The sequence below is a fragment of the Alexandromys fortis genome, unplaced genomic scaffold (genome assembly GCF_014885135.2).
Source record: "Alexandromys fortis isolate MF-2015 unplaced genomic scaffold, M_Fortis_MF-2015_v1.1 scaffold_42, whole genome shotgun sequence".
Taxonomy (NCBI): domain Eukaryota; kingdom Metazoa; phylum Chordata; class Mammalia; order Rodentia; family Cricetidae; genus Alexandromys; species Alexandromys fortis.
The window spans coordinates 6,773,557-6,794,982 of NW_026067934.1; the positions used below are offsets into that span (position 1 = coordinate 6,773,557).

Consider the following 21,426-nt stretch of genomic DNA (forward strand, 5'->3'; position numbering starts at 1 on the left):
AATAAAGTAACATTGGCGCCATGCTACTTTGATCTTTAGCAAGGTCTTATGTCCGGAAAGATCTTTCCCATTGTGACCTTGCCAGTTTCTTATGGGGACTGACCTTGAATCAGTTGCCTGGGTGACCATCCTGTGGGGTCCTAGTCTGAACAATCAGTTGCTCTGCTTAATCCAAGAGGAGGGCTGTCCCAGAGACGAGGCTGTGCCTCGTCGCCATGTGAGTGACCAATGTGTCCAGGCTGTGTGCAGTGACATTGTAGTACACGGTAGTGCAAGTTTGTGTGCTGTGTTTGGTACACAGTATAATCATCAGTATAAACCAAGCCATTAGCCTGTCTGTTGTGTGCAAGTATGGCACTTCTGGGACTGTCCTGGGACTGTCCTCTCAGGCACCGTCGTCACTGTCTGCCTGTTGACACGGATGTTCCCTCAGGAGGAGGGGCCTGATCACGGGTCACCTGAGGATTCGCCATGCCTCCCGGCCACTTATGTGCAATTCTGTCCTAGTTGGACATGGCCTTGGTGGGGAGCATCAAGGTGTGTAGATGGGAGGGACTAGGCGGGAGTCATTATCTACACAGCCACGCGGGCGCTAGCAGCCACACTGGTTGCAGACCCTCCAGTGTGGCTGCCTTAAGGCTACCCGTGTTTTTTCTGTCTGTGAATCCTCATCCACTACTGTAAGTGAGCCTAATAAACTGGTTGGTTTCCCGGAGTGAACTTTAGAATTTTACCTTAGTTTGTCATTGGAACCTTAGGAGGCGTGGGGTAGATATTATTTGTATCTTCCTCAGGAAGGAATTTTAGTCATAGATACATTATAGCTATTGTACAGAGAAAATGCCTGATAGTGGATGGCTATGTTACTGGTTTATTTATTGTAATATGGATTTACCCCCTTTTGCCTTGTATCATTTTCTGTATGTTAAACCTGTGTGTGTGTGCGCACGTGTGTATGTGTGTACATGCATGTGCACATGCATGCGTGTGCATGTATGTGTGTATGTGTGTGCATGTGTGTATGTGGGTGTGTGCATGCATGTGTGTATGTGTTGCATATATGTGTATATGTGTACATGCATGTGTGTGTGTTGGGAGTTGCACACAGGACCTTGTGTATGATAAGCATGGGGATTATTACCAAGCCTCAGCCCAGCTCATTTATCGTTAGTTTAGAGTGTAAGCCTTTTACCTATTAAAAAAACAAGCAAGTTCACAGTAAAACAGTATATTATGGGATAGGGAGATGGCTCTAAGTAGGTTCCAGTGCTAGAACCCACATAAAAGCTGAGCATGACCAAATGCATAGAACCCTAGCGTTGGGGTAGGGGGGCAAGACGCAGCAGGAAGATCCCAGAATTCACTGACTGTTCAGTCTAGCTGAAATGGCAACCTCCAGACTCAGTGAGAAACACAGTCTCAAAAAATACTATGGAGAATGATAGAGGAAGACACTCAAAGTTGTCTCCCATGCAGGCATGGGCCTGTGTGTCCATGCACACCAGTGTACGCACACGCACAACTATCACACACATACACAAACACCCCAGTATACTATGTTATACCCATAGCAACTCAGGCATCTCGTGTTCACTCTTGATTGCATCATTTTCATGTACTTGATTTAATCTTATGTTTTGTTCATCACGGCTTTAGAAGCATAAGCTATACCAATGACATAGGTGTTCCATATATATGCATACATATATCATATTACATATGACATCTAGGTTTACATTTGCATACAGTAGCAAAAATCAATCAGTGAGTGTGCATGATCCCATTAAGTGCCCATGACTATGTTTCTGATTCCAAGGCAATGAAAATCTTGAGTATCTACTATGTGCTGGGGGCTTGGGACACAGGTGAAGGGTCATGTGATTGAACTTAGCAGGGCAGTAGGGGAAACCAGGCCTGAGAGGGAGTCTAGGAGCTATGCTGAGAAGCTTTAGAGAATCCCTGAGTTCAGAGGCTTCAAGAATGTCCTCATGTGAGTGACAGCTCTCATGCAAAGACCAATTCTAGTCTTTGAAAGATGCCAGATCACTGCCGGTGCCCAGAGGAGGACTATGACCTGCCACATGTATGCAGTGGAGGGAGAAGGCAGCAGAGCCAAGTCCCAACACATGCAAACGTGGAGCCTGGCCAGCGCCCCAGAGACCCAGGAGATGAACAGGGGGGAAAGAGAAAGCTGATTAGGGGCAAGGACCACCATCTGGGCAAGGGCCTAAGGCTGGGATAAACGTTTGCTGAGGGAAGAAGCTGGGGAACTGTGGCTCTGCAAAAGTAAAGGGGGAGGGGGCATGGGAGGGAGCACAGCTGTGGGAGGGCAGGATGGCAGAAAGTCCTTTCCTAGGTCCAGGAGGATCACCAGACTGGCCCTATGGAGGACAGCAGGACTCAGATCCTACTGCTAAGTGGCTCTATTAGGTTTTGGTGGGAGTGTGTTTTATGTTTCTGTTGTTGTAATAAAATACACCTCGAAAAGCAACTTAAGGAAGAAGGACTTATTTTGGCTCATAGTTCAAGTACAGTTTAACGCAGTGAATGAAGTCAAGGTAGCAGCTTGGAGTCACATCCATAGTCAAGAGCAGTGCTGTGGTTTGAACGGAAAGGGCCACATAGGCCCATGCGGATGGCACTATTAGGATATGTGGCTTTGTTGGGGTAGGTGTGGCCTTTTTGGAGGAAGTGTGTCAGTGGGGGCGGGTTTTGAGGTCTCAGATACTCAAGCCAGGCCCAGTGTCACTTTCTCTTCCTGCTACCTGAGGATCTGGATGTAGAACTCGGCTGTTCCCCTAGCACCCTGTTTGCCTGCAATCTGCCATGCGTCCTGCCTTGACAGTAAATGGATTAAACCTATTAACTGTAAGTCAGCCCCAGTGAAATGTTTTCCTTTATAAAGTTGTCATGGTCATGGGGTCTCTTCACAGCAATAAAACCCTAAGACAAGCAGAGACAATGAGTTAATCTATGCTTGTTTGGTGTGGGAAAATGGTCTGTATTCTGTCAATGATATTTTAAATAAATGCTGACTGGCCCATAGCCAGGCAGAAAGTATAGGCAGGACAACCAGACAGGAAGTAGATGCGGGTCAATGAGAATAGGAAAATTCTGGGAAGACGGAAGCCCATTCTGCAGTCCTGTCCCAGCCACAGAAGAAGCAAGATGTGCCAGCCCCACCAAATAAGGTACCAAGCCACGTGGCTAACACAGCTAAGAATAATGGGCTAATATACATTGTAAGAGTTAATAAGAAGCCTGAGCTAATGGGCCAATCAGTTTATAGTTAATGTAGACCTCTGTGTGATTTCTTTGGGACTTAACGATTGTGGGGACCAGGCGGAACAGAAACCCCGACAACAATTGTTTATACTCAGCTTGCTCCCACCATTTGTGCAACCCAGGTCCTAATCAACACAGGTCTGTCTTCATCAATTAACACAAGATAAGGGCATGCTCGGAGATTCATTTCTCAGGTGATTCTAGATTTTTTTCAAGTTGAAAACATCAACCATCACACTGGATAATGTCTTAGTCACTGTTCTATTGCTGTGAAGAGACACCATGATCAAGGCAGTTTTTAAAAGAAAGCATTTAGGGGGCTTGCTTATAGTTTCAGAGGCTCGGTCCATGGTAGGGAGCACAGTGCCAGCCTGTAACTGTTCGCTTGATTCGGCAAATAACTGGGCCAGCTTAAAGATAAACAATTATATTTTTAATTGTTATAAAGGGAAACTCACGCCACAAGAATGGGAAGTCCGAGTTCTGCTGTGTCCAGAGGAAATCACTCAGAGAGAGTGTGCACCTAGTCCGTCCCAGTTTTCTTCCTGGGCTCCAGGTAGCCATGCCTTAACTAGGTTCCACTTCTTAAAGGTGATTGGTTAACAGAGCTTTACCCCTCCCCCGCCACCAGCCACCAACATCTGAGCTGGAACATAGGTAGCTTTAACTCTACAGCTTTAAGAAATAGGGCCCTGCTGGAGGAGATTATTTCTACCTATTGAAGATAAGACTATCTCATTTCTGCATCTGGCTAAGGGACAGGGAATGGGAAGGCATTGCCCAGAAAGTGTTCTGGGGGAAGCTGGAACCTGGCACATTAGCAGGTGTTGGTAGTTCTTGCTAAGACAAGCAGAGGCCTGACCTCAGGCTCTTACAAGCTTGACTCCTGACTGAGGTCTCCAGACTCTCTGGGTTTAGTGAAGAGTATGTGGAGCCTACCAAGTCCAAGGGGAGGGCTCCGGGCTTGAATTTAGGGCCTGCCTGCCCCACCTTCTCTATACAAGAACTGGGTGAGGGACGGGAAAACTGTATTTGTGTTTATGAACCATACATACGACTCCAGACAGATTCTCCAGTGCCCGCATTATTCAAGGGTTTTAATAGTATACCGAGAACAACTTGGCTGAGCATAAAAATAAAGGATCTGGCATTGTCAGATGGTCCAAGTGTCCCAGAGTCTTATTGATGAAGATCCTAGTGTTGACGGTGCCGAGGGGGGTCCTGGTGTTGACAGTGCTGAGGACAGTCCTGGTGTTGATGGTGCTGAGTGGGGTGCTGGTATTGACGGTGATGAGGGAGGTCCTGGTGTTGATGGTGCTGATGGATTTTTTGTTTGGCACAGGCCTGTAGTCTCATCCACTCAGGAGGCTGAGACAGGATATTTACAAGTTCAAGACTAGCCTGGGAAAGTTAAGACCTTGTAACAGAATAAAATATAAGAGGGGCTGAGGGTAGTCCAGTGGTAGAGCACCTGTCTAGCATGTGCAAAGTCCTAGATTGATTTTTTAGTTTAATTTTTTAATTAAAAAATTTTAATTTAATTTTAATTTTTTTTAAAGGCACAAGCCCTGTATTCTTAGTACTATAGTAGGTAAGACATAATGATCTCTTTCTTGGGGACAGAGCCTCCCAATACTCCCCACAAGTTTGTGGACTATCAAAGAGGCAATTAGCCATTGATTAGGAACAGACACATGTAACATGAGGGTCTGCTTGTTGGGGTCTGTTCTGCCCTATTCCCACAGCCAGTAAGATCCCAAAGAAATTACAGAGGTTGCCATAATTTATAAACTGATTGGCCCATTAGCTCAGGCTTCTTATTAACTCTTGTAACTTATATTAACCCATTATTCTTATTTATGTTAGCCATATGGCTCAGTACCTTTTTCAGCGGGACAGGTCACATCCTGCTTCTTTGGTGTCTGGACAGGACTATGGAGAAAGCTTCCTTCTTCCCAGAATTCTCCTGTTCTCATTGTCCCGCCTCTACTTCCTATCTGGTTATCCTGCCAATACTTCCTGCCTGGCTACTGGCCAATCAGCATTTATTTAAAATGTAATTGACAGAATACAGAATTGTCTACCACCAGACACGCAGGAACTTTCCAGGCTTGTGTGTCACTGTAAGGATTCTGAGAAGTTGGTTCAGTTGCTGGAATTGGAGAGGCACAGGAATGGAATGGAGCCTGAGCTCCTGCCTTCCTGGTGCCTTTGAGAGCACAAGACCTGCCCATCTCCAGACCCAAGAGTTCCCCCTTGTAGATATCCATCTGCTCCTCACTCTGCTCCCGTCCCCCAGGTCTTCTCTTCTGTCCTCTCTGCCATGACTGCTGCTGCTCTTTGGCTTCTTCTTCCACCAGGAGCAGCGTCCCCCTGTGTCCTCTGGTTATACAAGAGTCAGACCTGCTGCCTCCTCTTGTGATGGTAATGGCCAGAGGAGGCAGAGAGGGAGAGACTACAGAGAGCAGCTAAAGGGTTCTGGGTTCTGGGATCCTGGCCACCAGAAGTACTACTGTAAAGAGCACTAGTGCGAAGTGCAGGATGGACAGAGAGGACCAGCTGGGAGCATTAGGTCAAAGGTAAGACAGCAAACTCGGGTTTGAAAGGCACCCCAAAGTGTAGAAGACTACAAGAACATAGTTTCTATGCATACTTACCTCGAAGGGTTCAAATCAAGTAGTGGTTTAGAAGATAATGAGTGACAGCTCCCCAAAGTCTAAAGACGTATTTGAGAGCGGGAAGATCAAAGGATGGAGAACAAGAGGATGATGACAATCTGTACCTGGATATGTTCCCTATGTGTGTGTATGCCCAGTCCATCTGCCAGCCTGTGGACCAGCATATGGACCCACAGTGGTCCATCCAGTCAACTGGACATCAGGGTTCTGGAGTTACACAGCCCGACACACAGTTCCCATACCTCCAGCTGCCTGGCATCTTCTGAACTCCATCAATGTTTGGGGAGTCCACACTCCTTGAGTGACATTTGCTTAAGGAACTAGTGCTCTGGCTTCAGAGGGGCTGGGTGATGAGTGGTATCCAGATGTCCTGGTGACACTGGTAGCGGTGGGGGGGGGGTGCGTTTCCAGGTGCTCAAGGCCCCTGGACTGATGTGACCTTCTCAGGACACTGCCAGAGAAGACTCCTACGGTGCCAGTGTCCAGGAGCCCATTTCCCTTCCACTGTGGCAGTGAGAAACTTCTTGTCTCTGTTCTGAGAGCCCTTGAGCTCTTTGTGTCTTTAGAGGATGGCAGATGACAGAGTACAGACCCTGGACTCTCAGGCAAGGGTGGATAAGACATGATAATCTCTTTCTTTGGGACAGAGCCTCACTCCTACCAAGGCTGTGAACTGCCAAAGGGGTGATTAGCAGTTGACTGTGAGTCCAGTGTCAGGTAAGTGGCCAAGTGCTGGGCATGGATGTGTATTAGGGTCGTCATCGCCACCTTCATCCCAAGAGAAGACCTAGGAGGAGAGGCACCCACTACTGCTCCACAGGTAATGAGGACAAAGACGCAGCTGGGTGTGTTCTCTGTGTGCCCCTCCAGAGGGATCCATGCTGTGCCCATTAAACAGAAGGCCTGGCATAGGAAGGACTTAGCTGGTGGAACATCTCAGAAGGGAATAGAATTTTAATTACATAAGCTGCTATATTTTGTGTCCTGGGGGTTGTGTCACAATTGACTTGATCAGGGCAATACACACCCCCTAGTGAAGCCAGTCTATAGGATGCCAAGTGACCCATACAACAAATGACCAAGTGGATTCTCTTGCTCAAGAACAGACTGCTCTGTGGCTTGGTGCTGTAGGAGCAAGGCAGGGGGCAGTGGGACTGAGGGCCAGTGTGGTGGTGTCCAGCCCAGAGTCCTCAAAAATGTTTTTTATATAATCATAATCCACAAAGCAGGTGTGATTCCTTTGCTATTTTGCAGATGAGAAAGCAGGTACAGAGAGGTTAAGCATCTTGCTCAAGGCCACCCAACCAGTGGAGGACAAAGAGAGGTTCCAACGCAGTTGGTAACTACAGTGTCACTGTTCTGCCTCTGTCAGGGTAGGATGGAGGCCATGGCTGCTCTAGTCCCAGGTCTCTTGTTTCCACAGCTCCTTGGAGCAACTGTTGCCTGGTGCAGGTGCATTACCTTCAGGGAACCCTGGCAGGGCACAGCGGAGACTTTCCAGGCATCTCCCTAGACCCCTAGGCTCAGCACTGTGGGGTGGGCAAGTGGGAGGCTTGGAGGCCAAGAGACATTTGCATGGTGATGATATTTGAGTCCCGGGTCAGGGTACGGTACAACAATGAACACTTTGGTACCCAAAAAAGAGTTGGAGTGATGGCAGCATAGGCTACATGAGATCCTGCCTTTGAAGGAAAGTGGGGAGAGGGCTGGGGATGTCGTTCAGTGGTAGCAGGCACATGCATGCTTGCCACGCTTAAGGGCCTGGGTTCAATGTGCAACCCCACTACTGAATGGACGAAATCTCAAAAACAGTTGGGCTCCCCCTTCTTCTCTAGGCTACCAATGCCATGTTACAAGGTCATGGTAGAGGTAAGGAGGGAGGGTGACTGCAGTGAGAGCCTGGGACAGTAGAGGGCACTGGGGAAGTCACATAATGGCTGTCCTTAAAGTATGGGGTGGCGGGGTGCAGTGTTGGGGGTGTCTGCCACTCTAGGGTGCAGGAGGCAATCCCTTGGGGTCATGATAACGCAGAGCCTCTCTGAGAACTTACATCATTCTTTGAACAATTTTGGTGCATGTTTTGTAGTAGATAACTTTTATAATTATATAATTGCTGAGGTATAATTACTTCAGATGCATTATTGTGAGCTTCTCTGCAGACAGGTCCATCTGGATGTGGCCCAGTCACCCCCAATCCTAGAGGTTCACAGCTCGCCAGGCAAGGCTCTCCTACTGGAGATCCAGACCTTGAAGGCTGGTCTTCTTTTTCTCTGCCTCACCCCTCCTCCACCACCTTCCCAGGTTCCAAGTGTAGCCTTCAGAGCCTCTCCTCTGATGTGACCCTCCTCTCCACTGTACTGCATGCCAGAAGAATGAACACACTGCTTCAGACAGTCCAGTTTCCCCTTCAAGGGTCATTTATTCAGTTTCCAAGGTCACTGGGCCCTGTCCCCCATGGCCTCCAAAGAGGGAACACTTAAGTCAGAATGCATTTGGTGTCTTTCCCACTGCTCAGACTAACCATCTCTTCAAGATATACCAATAGTATCTGCCTAGTTTTTACTCTTTTTCTAACAGAATTCCATAAAAATATAGATGTTTAGCATATATAGCTATCCATATTTATATACACACATACACATAGAGACCTTCAACCAAGAGACCAAGGACTGAATATCTTCCCTCTGGCCTGGGGCTGTGACCAGGGGATACGAGCTCCCTGGGGACAAGAGGGGACATGCAGTGCTAAGGCCGTAAAGGAGAGAGCCAGGCTCCAATGGTCTGCTCCATCCAGGAAGCTGTGCTGGCCATGGTAAACCAGGCAGCTGAGGGAGACCCAGCCAGAGTGCAGGGGAGAGAGGGGACTCTCTGTCAGACCATGGGGGACAGTTCCTAAGGGAAGTTCCAGAGGCAGAGTGGCCGGCTGACAAGTCAGCGAGGGACATCTGCCCAGCCCCTGGCCCTGTCCCCATCCTCCTCCACTCACTCAAGCATGGCCTCTGTGGGGCTCTGGAAAAGGGGAGCTTAAAGGCCAAGCTGGGGTTAGGGTCACTCATCAAAGCCCAGCGAGAAAACTGGCTGGGAATGAGGATGTGTATTGGGGGGAAGTCTAGAAACTCTCACTTCCATGTCCCTCACCCCAGAGGGGCCTGCACTGCAGGGAAAGCCTTGAAGAAATATGCACTCAAGGCACTAGAAATGGCTAGGTCAGAACCCTGTTTTGTATTTCAAGGCCTACCCAAGAGGCCATTGCTATAAGGCCCATGGAGCCTGCTGGCTGGGGCATGTTTCCAGGGAGACGGGAGTGGTGAGGCCTGGCCTGACATGAGCACCAAAGGCACTTGGCGGCACACAGAAAGCACCCGTAGCTCTCAGGAAACCTCCCCACAGAGGCAACACTGGGCATCATCGGTGCTAATTCAGTCTCATAGGAACCCAGGAGCCCACTTTCCTCCCTGTATCTGGGACCTCAAGCTGTGGCTGTCCTGGGCAAGGCCAGAGAACAATCTCCAAGCTTGCACTGCCCTGGGATTGGACGAGGAAAGTGTGTCCAAGGTTCTCGGCATGTCACAGCTCTGGAAAGTCAGATTCAAGCCAGTTTGTCTCCCAAGGTACCAGGAAAGGCCAGGAAAAGCCTGGCTCAGCCAGAGGGCAGCTGGCAGGTTCATCTCTATGGGACACCAACTCAAGATTGGTTCATCCAAAACCAGGAAATCCGGGGAGGGGGTATCAGGGAGCCTGAGGGTGGGGCTTGGGTCCAAACACACCTTTTATCTAAAGCCCCCCCCCCCCCCCCCCCCCCCCCGTGCTCAGCAACACCACAGTGTCGGCCTCCAGGGAGCAAGACATTTGCTTTGGATGCAAATCTTGTCCACCCAGCTTCAGATGGTATCTCAGGCCTAGTTGGCCCTGCAGTGGGTGGGGGGTGGGTGGAGAACTGGCATCGGAGCCTGTGGAAGCTTTCACTAATCATCTATTCCCTGAGGCCCACACCTGAGTGCAGCCGTCCTTCCATGCCCCCTGCCTATGTCTGCTGTGCGCACTGGACAGCCGGCAGCCTCTGCAGAGGCTCACAGCTCTCTGGGGATGATGGAGAAGGGGAGCACGGGGTTGCTGGCCTCCAGCTCCAGGGCAGTGAGAAAGCAGTCGACGGCAGCCTCATTCTGGCCCTGGTCCTGCAGCACCTCACCCAGGCCCTGCCAGGCTTCGTGGCAGGTGCTCTGTCTCTCCACAGCATCCCGCAGCACCTTCTGAGCCAGGCTCTTGTGGCCCAGTTGACTCAGCATCAGACCCTAGAAATGAAGCAAAGGGCAGGGTTAACAAGACCTGGACAGAGGGAGCCTAGCAACCAGAGAGGGCAGCAGCAGCTTGCTCCTGGCCACCGGCCAGGGAGGCCCTAGGTCTGGCTTGGCCACAGACAAATGACCATGTCCTTTATTCATGCAAAACCTCTCTGTCCCTGACCAAACCCTGCTTTAGCCTTGGAGGAACTAGGTTCCTTCAAGAGACAGGCCTGCAAGTCTAGACCTGATTTTGAGTGGCTCCATGTGGGAGATTCTGGGCCCTCAATTCACTCTTCAACAAATGGGGAAGAAAGTTAACAAAAAATATCCCAGCATGGTTATTTCGGATGACACAGCTCAAATGAGTCAGTGGAGGCAAAGCTGTCCAAGAAATGCAGCCAGGAGCATGCCGCCTGCAGCATGGAGCTGCCCCTCACCCCAGGAGCACCAAGAGCGAAGGCACATCTACTTTGTGACAAGGAGGGGAAGCTTCTCTGCTTGCATCAGCATCCCGTCTTCCTGAGAGCCAAGCACCCAGCAGAGCCCATGCTGGCAGCTGAGGGTCACAGGAGGGAGAGGGTGAGGAACAGCAGCTGCTGAGGGGATGGGTTAGAAGGGGCTCGGGGATGTAGAACCTGGAAGTCCAGGTCAGGAGGCGGGAAGCAGGGCCTTGCAGTTTAGCTCAACTGACTATTACCAGAACTAGAGGAAGTGCCAGAAATTGTCGCAAAGGTGGGGAGAAGTGAAACTGGCAGCCTTGAACACTCTCCTCCCACCCCCAAACACACACTGGGTACAAGGGACAGGGTGGAGGGGCATGAGGAAGGCTCAGGTCCCAGAAAGGCTATTCACTGATATCTGGCCAGGCTCTGAAGGAATCTCAAGATGTCCAGAAGTAAGAGTGGAGGTAAATCTCCAGCTCTGACTTCCTGGGTAGGCAAGGGAGCAGGGTGAGTGTGGGGAGCTGGCTCTGTGCTTGAAGCCCCCTCTCTGCAGCCCGCCCACTGACGGCCATGTACATTTTTAGCCGGATTATTTTCCTCCTCCCTAAGCTCCAGAGAGTTAGGCCTTCGGTTGCTATGGAGATGCACCAGGAAAGATGTACATAGCTGACTTCATAAAGTCCTAAGAGAGCTTGAAACATGACCAATTAGGCAAGAAAGATGGTACTCAGGAAGACTGGGAAAAGGCTAGAGGTGCCGGCTGGAGGTCCTGGGGCCAGAAAGCAGGGAGGCAGAACTGACTTCCAGCATGGCTCCTTCCTTAGACCCTAGCATAGACACGCCCAAGGAAGGACTTAGCAACCTGAAGCTTGTAAAGAGCAGGTGGGGGCAGGGTGTAGCCTCCAAGGACTCTGCATCTAACCAGTCACACACAGCTTGCTGACTCAGGGTTGCCAGAACCAGGGCAGTGCCTGGCTGGCCAGCAGTGCTCCAGGCCACACTGTTCCATCCACAGGGCCCGGCCCGGGGCAGGACCTTGAGTAGCTCACGATGGAACAGGGCCCATAGGGTGGAGGGAGGAAGGTTCTAGCAGATGGCTGCCAGACACCAAAATGGGAGGTCTGATGAGGCCTGTGAATGCTGACCACAGAGGCCGGAGGTGGCCAGCAGGGCCTACCAGAGAGGGTACTCTGAGCTTGCTTGCTGGCACTCTTTTGCACAGCATGTTTTACTGGCAAGAAGAGTTCCATCGCAGAGGAGTTTGAAGCCCCCTGAATTTCTAGCTGAGCCTGGTGGTACAAGCCTGTCATCCCAGCCAACTAGGAGGCCGAGGCAGGAGCATAACAAGTTCAAAGCCTGCCTGGGCAGCAGAGTTCTAGGCTACCCTGGGGAACTTAGTGAGACCATATCAAAACAGAGGGAGCTAGGGGTGTAGCTCAGTAGTGTAGCACTTGCCCAGTGTGTGAGAGGCCTTATACTCAATCCCAGGATGACAAAGAGGAAAAGAACAAAAAACAAAAACATGTTGGGAGGTGGCAGCGCACGCCTTTAATCCCAGCACTCAGGTAGCAGAGGCAGGCAGATCTCTGTGAGTTCGAGGCCAGCCTGGTCTACAAGAGCTAGTTCCAGGACAGGCACCCAAAGCTACAGAGAAACCCTGTCCTAAAAAAACAAAACAAAACAAAACAAAACAAAACAAAACAACAACAACAACAACAAAAAACCCAAACCCAACCCCCAAACCAAACCAAAACAAAGGAAAGGTATGGGTGTGTGGGAAGGAGCCAGAGTGTCTGCTGGCTGAATGTGAGTCTCAGAAGAGGTCAGAGGCCAGGGCTCAGCAGCCAGAAGCCTGGCTGGGTTGAATCCCAGCTCTGCCATTGATGTACTGTGACCCCAGCAAGCAGTCATCAACCTTCTCCTTATCTGTGAACTGGGGGATGGGACAGTCCTTCCTCACTGGGCCCTTGAGAATTCTGGAAGGAGGGATTTGGAGAAGGCACAGCCAGCTTCTCTGGAGGGGTACCGTGGGTGTGGGGCAGGGAAAGGCCAGCACTGCCCATGTCTTTAGAGGCGGGGAGACACCAGAATCCTCTCTGTTAGGAAGGGCTGCGCAGTGGATCTGGCTCCTGCCCTCCTGCCCCAACATGCTGACCTTAGAACCTGAAAGAAGACACCAGGCCAGGCTGGGGTCAGGCTAAGGCTGGAGGCCCAAGGCCTGTAACAGAATCTGTGGCCACCTGCCCCTGACACCAGCAGCACTTGTGTTTGGTAGCAACTCAGCACTGTTTGCCGCCTGACAACTGGGTGGGACCCAACCACAGGAAGATGCAAGGTCTCACCTGCTGTCCCCAGCCTGGCTCTGTCCCCAGGGTCCATCAGCACCCTCCCGGCACTTTACTGGCTGTGAGAACAGGTCTCCAGGGAGATGGTGGGAACACAGAGCTGGTGTCTCAGTTCCATCCCATCCCCACACGTCCCCAGTGGAGTTGTGTGTCATCCCTCTGCCCCCGCCTGTCCTTCATCTGCTGAGAGCCATCTAGTCCTGTGAGGAGGCCCTTAGCTTCTGACCCTTCACTGTGGTGCCATGACTGGGATTTGGTAGCCATGTACCAGTTATCTGTGACCATGGGATACTACTAGCAAGGCACACTTAGGCTAGAAACAGCCACCACTGGTGAGGGACAGGCCTAGGCTCAGTCTCCAGAAATCCCTGTCTCTAGTCCCTCTTTCCCCAGCTCTCAGGGTGGGTACCTCTGCCCTCATCCACATTTCAGGTCTCTGCTCTCCAAGGAAGCCTTTCCTGAGATTAGCAAGCCTTAAGAGACACCACCTGTAATGGTAAAAATAAAGCACTGCAGGTCCCTGAGTGGCGACAGTGGGCAGAGGGCACACGACTGACAGAAAGGCACACCATGCAGAGTAAAGCTGGATTATTTATTTAGTGGGTTATGGAGGGGAAAGGGAAGGCGGGGTGAGGGGAGAAGGGGAGAAGAGCAGAGAGGAGGGGGAGGAGAAAAGTGGGGAGAAGGGAGTAAGGCAGAAGCTGCCTTTTTGGGAGAGACAGAAGGGAAGGGGCTCAGACTGCAAGCAAAAGGTCAAGACCTCCCCACCCCAGCTTTTATCTTTCCTACCTTCTACTTTTCCTGTCTTTCTCAATCCCTGGCACTTTCTCCTCCGGGCCCTGCCACTGAAGAATGACCTGCTGCATCTGGTCACTGGTGTACTTCAGAAATAGTTCTGATGATATCGTTGCTGTAAGTCTCCCATCTGCCTACGTGGCTAAATTGCAGTCTCCCGTCCCTATTTAAATTGTTCAAAGTTTAATGTGGCACCTCTCAAAGAGGCAGCTTCTGCCTCGCTCCCTTCTCCCTGCTTCCCTCCTCTCTCTCTCTCTCTCTCTCTCTCTCTCTCTCTCTCTCTCTCTCTCTCTCTTTCTCTGTTCTTCCCTCTTCCCCCTTCTCCCTTTTCCCTTCCATAACCCACCAAATAAATACTCACTTCCTCTGCCCACCCATCTCAGTCTCTCACCCACCATGCAGCTTCCTGCCTGGGATCCAGCTGCCTTTGTCGCCCACCGTGGTCTCGGGACCCGCTGCCCGCCACCACTCGGGAACCTGCAGCATGGTCTTATGGCCCACTGCCCACTGCTGCCACTCAGGGACCTGCAGCGTTTCTGCCGCTGCACCCCTCAGGGAACCTGCAGCATTTTACTTAAACCATAACACCACCTCCATACCACGCTAGATCACTGTGGGACTCTTGTGTGCCTCTCCTGGCCTGTACTCTAGGGTGAGAGGAAGCGCCATTCCTGCCAGCCTTTCTGCTCTAAGCAGGATAGCAGCTCAACAGAAGCCAGGTAGGAGGGACCTGGACACAGAGCCAGAGACACCTGGCTCAGCCTTAAGGGCATCCTGAGGGACCTGTGCCTTGCTGAGGTCTGCTCAAGACAGTCTGGAGACTGAGGGTCTGGGGGCATTTCCCTGTTAGGAGCCAGGCTTGCTGTTGAGCTACAGATTAGAATTGAGGCTACAGTTTGGTGTAGAGAGGCTCTTACTAGCCCTTCTCAGCTCTGTCACTTAACACTGTCTCATCCCCATTGATCCAGTGCCCCACCATGATGTCTCCTAAAGTGGGGGCACAGCAGGAAGGCCAGGCAGGGTTGGGCATGGCTTTATCATTTCTTAGGGAGCCTACCCTGGGAAGCAGTACTTAGTTCTAGGCCAGCTGTGGGCCAAGCAAACTGTTCCTCCCCACCCCTGCCCTAAAGTATTTATAGAAGCTATTTTGGGAATTTTCTTTCTGAGCTCCAGGCACATTCTTGGAATTCTGTAACAGCCTTTCCAGCTGGGAAGCTGGGAATCAGCTGGGAGGCTGCTGGAGACAGCAGCTCCCCGGAGGCCCTGTGTGAAGACACTGAAGCATGGAGGAGCCATTGCACTGGAACGCGCCTCTTCGGGAGACTTGGGGAGGCTGCCTGCTTCCAGGTCAGTCCTGGCTCCAGGTTTGATCAGGGGTGTCACCTTCAGCCTGCCCAACCAGACTGGGGACACACCTTTCTGTCCCACACCCCTTCCAGAACTAGAGTCCTAGGCCAGTTCCACTTCCCTGTTGGAAGCAAAGGGCACAACTCTTCCCAGGTCCACCTTGTGTCCAAGTGATATACTAACCCCATGTCTCTTGAAGAGGCCCTTGCTGAGAAAGTGCCCAGATCCACTGGGAGCCCAGCCTAGGAGGGGTCTTCTAGGGTAGCTGGTGGCTGTGTTGCCCTTGTGTTGCCAAACCCATGCCCATTCCTTTCTCTTTGTGGGTCTCTGGGGTGCAGTGTCCTAGTCTAGAGACCCAGCTGGCCTCTCTGACTGAATGGGGCTATCTTCAGAGAAGCCTCTGGGCCAAGAGGCCAAAAGCACTGGACTGCCCAGAGGCAGGTCATATCTTGTGACTCTGGCTTACAGCAAACCAGGAAATGGAAGCCTTTGCCAGGCTCACCTCTGGTCAAGACTGGCCTTGACTCATTTTGAAGTCCCCAGGGGTAGAGTAGGAGGCTGCGTTTTCAGTGGAGTGAGAAATAGCCATTTGAGGACAGGATGGGTTATTGGACAAGGGGGTTAATTAGTGGTTACCCTCTGTCGTAACCCCAGACAGTCTTTCCCATTCCTTTGTTGATAAAATGGATTCTGGAGCTAAATCGAGTCAACTGTGCCCAACTGTCATCATGATCTGAACCTGTGCCCAGCCAGGCAAGCTGGGCAGGAGGGGTGGGGGTGGAGGAGATTCTGAACCCTGGCCTGTCTGATGCTGGGGAGGTAGCACCTTGCACTAGCACCTCCCCCTCCGCTTCTGCTTGCTACAAGGAGCATGCCTCCAGGGAGATGTGGAGAGGAACTTCCAATGAAATCACCTCATCTGGGGATCAAACGGCCAAGACGGTCCTACTGAATGAACTTGTCTGCCAGACAGAAGCTTCAATCGATGGCTTCCCCAGGCGCAGCCTCCACAGCCCCCCACCCCACCCCCATTCTCCCCAAAGACAAAATTTCTGGTTTTCCCATTCCCTCAGTTGCCTGTACTCCTCAAGCCATCCACTACAGCTCCCCTGAAGAGCCATTAGCACCCCGCTTTGGCCCCTGTGACCTAGGACACATGCAACCGAGGCAGATGGGTCTGGGGGCCCTGAGGTCTGTGTCATGTGTCATCGCTCTGTCCAACTTTAGGGGACCTTTACAAATGGCAGGGCACCAAGCTTGACTTCTCAGCCTCTCAGCCACTCTTCCTCTGTAATGTCAGCAAACAGATGCTGAACCAGCCTGGCAGGGTGACAGCCCAGAGCGCAGGGCCAGGAGAACCAGCAGAGAGCCTCGCCAAAGGCTGCCACCACGGCACCTCTTCAACTACCTCAGATCAGCCAAGGTAAGAGACTGCAAGGCAAGGTCACAATCCCCACCTTCCCCCAGCTTGGGGCCTCTTGGGAGGCACCCACTCCACTCCTCTCCTTAGCTAAGGTCTGCATGGCCTTGCACTCTGTTCATTCGGCCCCATTCACAGGGTACGTGGGGCCTGTGTCCTGAACACCTGTGCCTCGGCCACCTCTCTCTGAGGTACTTGGTGAGGAGCAAAATTGGGGCAACATGCCTCTGAGCTTGGCTCAACTGAAAGCAGTTGAACATGGCCCAGGAGCTCCACTTCAGAGTGAGAAAGACCTTACATGATGACTTATGCTCATTCTAACAGCAGCCTATATACTAGGCAGAGCCATCCCCATTTCACAGACAGGAACACTGAACCTCTGGAGAGGCAGGAACCTTGGCCAATGTTAAACAGTGAGCAAGGCAAGGTGAACCTCAAGTGCAGGTCAGGTGGGCTTGAAAGCCACGTTCAACTGCCAGCCAGTTCTCCTGGAGCCAGCTGCTGTACTGGGATCTTAGCTAACCAGCGCTAGAAGCAGTTCCAAAGGGAATTCTGACCTCTGTCTCGGCCTTCCTCTTCCTCCTTCCCTCCTCAGCTCCCAACTGATCATCAGTTTCCCCTGAAACTACAAGGCAATTTGCACCGAAGACCCTTACCCCACACTGATACGATGTGGTCCAACAGAAGTCCACTTGGGTAAAGGTAGGACTAGCTCAGGCTGCTGCCACTGTGGGACCCCATGCTGTCTACACAGCTTCCAGCTCCTCTGAGCCCTAAAGCATGCTTTGAAGTCACAAGGGCCAAAATTATATTCCCTTTGATATAAGAAAGAAAAAAAGAAAAGCCTAGCAACATAATGCCTAAGTTTTCTCATAACTTACGGTTGGACAAGGCTGGCCATCTCTGGTTTATCACTCTGAGAATCTGGTACCACCCCTCCAGGACTGGGAGAGCTGGGTGGGGATGCTCTACAGGATTTTACAACCAGAGTCCACCTCTCTGGCCTCAGAACCCAGTTCTCAGTGCTGTAGGTGGGAGGCGGCAGGGCGGGGGAAGATGTGTGACAGTGTACCTGTCACGCGGCTGATGTACACTGAGGAGTAGATCAATGAAGGAGAATAGTTTACGTCACTGTGCCATCAAGGAGGAGAGAGGTGGCAACACTGCTATCTCCCTGCCTTCCCAGGGCAGATGGAAGAGAACATTTGCATCCCTGGGCATTAGACTATGAGCCAAAGCTGGTACGGAAGGGTTTCCCACTGTGACTGTGGTGCCCAAGGAGGAAAGGTTCTGGGAGAACCTGCAGCTAGTCCCCAATAAGAGAGCAAGAATCTGTGTCTCTGAAGTCCGTCCCTGGGAGAGCAAAGCAGGGGCTACCCACAACACCTTGCGTGCCCACTCAGGGCTGAGTGCCTTGAGTTGTCTCCAGAGCAGAGAAGCACCTTACAATCCAAGGCAAGCCAAGGGTGGAGGGAGTGGGCCCACCTGTGGCCGGAGCTTGAGTCTTTAGTGGAGCTGAGACTGAAGAACGGACTAACCCTACATATGCCACTTTGGCGAGAAGGCTATTCTGAGCTAACAGCAGCTGAAAAGAAGCAGACACAGGAGAGAGATATTTACAAAGTCCCCTTCACCTCTGCAGAGGGACAAAGGTTGGTTACAGAACTCAACATCAGGTCCTGATGGGCCCCAGAAGGGCCCATTAGAATGTCTGGAGTACACTCACGAGCCTCTGTCCACCATTAGCGTCCCATCTGGCTTCCCCAAACCTGCTGTCCCTAGAGTGTCAAGGTCCTTTGTCTTGGCACCTCTCTAAGACTGTAGGTTTTCTGCTGAAGACTGTCTAGGAGAGCGTTCCAGACAGCCTCGGAGACTGTCACTTCCCCCAGCCCCCAATCATTTACTACTGTCTGCTTCTTCTGTTCCTTTGACTTCTGTATGGTGGGGGTGGGGAGTGACGCGGCAACTCAGAAAGATGGAGGAAAATGATGTTCTCCTTCATTGTATTGGGAAATGGAGTCAAACGTCAACCTCAGCCTCAGGAACAACCGATAACCCTCCCTGTTAAGGTGTCAACGTAGGAACACCCTCCTGAGAGGGCTCTCACTGGCTTGGTCAGACCATTAGCCACTGTCTAGGCTCCTGTATCCCACTGTGTTGGAAGTGTCCAGTGCTACCGAGGAGTTCTGTGAGAGAGATGAAGGGTAAGAGCTTGGGGTTCCTTCCTGCCCTCCCTGAAGACCAACCCTCCTTCTCCATGGACACTGATAAAGACTCTGCTTCTGTACTCATACTACATGGGGCACACAATGTCAACTACAGCCTTCCGCCAACACACGGAGTTCAAGTACTCTAGCCGAGGAGGGTTTCGGGTGGTGGAGGAAGGTGGAGACCGCCTGGCAGACACTCCTACTACCTGTGACAGCCTCTAGGACTAGAGGGATCAGGGATCCTCTTGCTCTGGATTCTGCTGTGGGCACAGTAGAGCGTTATGTCCCTGTCATCCCTCTCCCTCACCACCTCAGACATAGAACTGCCAAGGAGACAATGCCTTCATGCACGGTCTGATGTGGATTCCTAACTTGCATGGAGGGTGAAGTCAGAACCAGGCAGAGCTCCCCCATCGCATCTTGGGAGGAAGATGGCAGACAGGGCAGCAGAACACCTGTCCCTGTCTTAGACACCTCCGCAGGTGTCTTCTCTTCTCCTGGTGTTTGCCAGCCCTGCCCTATGATGTGGGTTCAAACCTGGCCCCTAAACAGTACCCTAGGAATATCCCCACCCTCCTCTTTCCAGACTCTGGGCAAGGGGGACTTCCCCATGACTTCAGAAGAATTTTTCAGCCCAGGCTTGTATGTGGCTGAAATCCCACGGGAAAGGATAGCTCTCCTGCTTGCACCTACGATAGGCAGTGTTTCTGTAAAGGCTCAGTGGTGTTGTACAGCTACAATGTCTTCCCTAGGTACCTGCCTTGGCAGTGACTTCATGGTGGGGGACCAGTACCCTTCTTTGTTCCTTTCTTTGCATAATTCTCTAAGGATGCATCTATCCCAGAATACACCAAACAATGTCTCTCTCATTCTCTGCAGATGGTTTTGCAATCAATTCTTGGTAGAAATATCAAACTGGCCTAACCCACTAGAAATACTTTCCACTGTGTTATATCATATTTTAAAGATCCCAGGCTCCACTGATGTTTCAAAGCAGAGCTATGCTATGACGGATTACCAATGTCTGTCAGTGGAGGGGCCTGGAGAACATTGGTCTGTATGCTGTCTAAGCCTCCTTTCCTATTTCACTGCAGACTTTCATGTGCATGAACTCATTTGATTAGAACAACACTATAGTTCAGGGACCATTATTACCCATTTACAAAAGGGGGCATCGGGAACATGGAAGTTAAGTCTCCTTAAGTCCCCCAAGTAAACCAAGGCCAGACCCAGGATGAGAGCCCTGATGTCCCGAGTCTCGGGTCAGCACAAGGAAGACATTTAGATGAGGGGAACACTGGAATCAACATGCTAAAAGCATTCACACGTCTTTAGGAAAATATGCTTAGTAAATCTTCTCCAGGCTTGCAATTTGCTATTCTTTATGCATATGTGTGGGATGCTGGCAGGAACAAAGCCTGTGGAAAGGGGATGGGCTGCCCACGCAGGAGCCGACTGCCCCTCTGCTTGCTGGAAACTGAGGGTGGGCAGGCCTGGCTCCGACTTGCTCCAATTTCATTAAATCAGCAAGGCACCCCAGGAAGAGAAAAGGGACCATTTCAGTAACATCTGCAGGGAGCTACTCTGGACAGCTATTCAGTTACCATGGAAACCCATGGTTGGCAACTGCTTCAGTTTCAAGAAAATAGCTACAAACAATAATAAGCATAAATGAAAAATGGTACGCTGTTACTTCCAAATTGTTCTTGTTATTGGATTTTGCTGGGCTTGAGGGCTCAGACTGCAGGCTCATATCCGTGAATCATGCCAGCCCGGTCCTCCTCAGTAATCAGGTTTTCTGGACATGACCCCTAGTGAGGCATTAACCAGCTAAGCTGATGTCTGAAACGCAGGAGAAGGGGGATGTGCCTTGTAAAAACACCAAATGCCAGCTGGGCTGTCCACAGGATGGGAGGAAGCTATGAGAAGAGACAGGGCTGTGTGATGTGGCCTGCGATTTCTTTATCTGGGGCTCAAAATTCAAACAACCCAAGAGGAAAGCTGACAACAGGAGCGAGGGCTGAGCAGGGAATGTTTGCTTGGTTCTATTTTCAAGGGCTACAGGGTAGAAATAATAGAAGATGCTTTGGTCTCTCAAGTGATTTCTTTAGTATATAGCTAAACTCTTTCAATCCAATTTGAAACCCAACCCTCTGGCTTCTTGTTGGGACCGCGTCCCCTTCTGGCAGTAAGAACCCTCTGACCACATGAAACTATTCCCATCCTTGTGATCTCCCTGTGCCGGATGTCAGGGTTACTGCGAGAGCCATCCTCAAGGTGAGGGGCAACCAACTGGAACCCCGACCTCAACAGGACCTAGATAACTATGGGCTCCGAAATGGTCCTTCCAAGACCACTCGTGCCTCTGCCGGTGGACTTGCTTCCTGCTACTCCATCTGTCCTGATTTCCATTCTCCAGAAGCAGCTACAGAAAGCAAGGGGAAGGTCATCTTTGGAGTCTAATTCTACAGGGTAAGAATCACAATGATGCTTCCCAGGCCGTAGAATTGTCACTGGATGGATAAGCAAAATCAAGGTTCAGAGACAGCGACTACCCATGATCACCCAAGGTAGAAGGCAGCTCAGACAGGCTACCAAACCTCCCCACCCGTGGGTGTTG

General features: G+C 51.1%; 1 protein-coding gene across 2 annotated transcripts in view; it reads right to left on the minus strand.

Annotated features, from left to right (window-relative positions):
* Nucleotides 1–8,357: 8,357 nt before the first annotated feature.
* The window catches only part of Ttc7a (tetratricopeptide repeat domain 7A), a 106,387-nt gene continuing 93,318 nt past the window's right edge, over nt 8,358–21,426 (minus strand). For both annotated transcript variants that reach the window (XM_050146170.1, XM_050146171.1), the window contains one exon: nt 8,358–10,255. In XM_050146170.1, the coding sequence (XP_050002127.1) occupies nt 10,034–10,255 (222 nt within the window). In that variant the 3' untranslated portion in view covers nt 8,358–10,033. The remainder of the gene's footprint in view (nt 10,256–21,426) is intronic.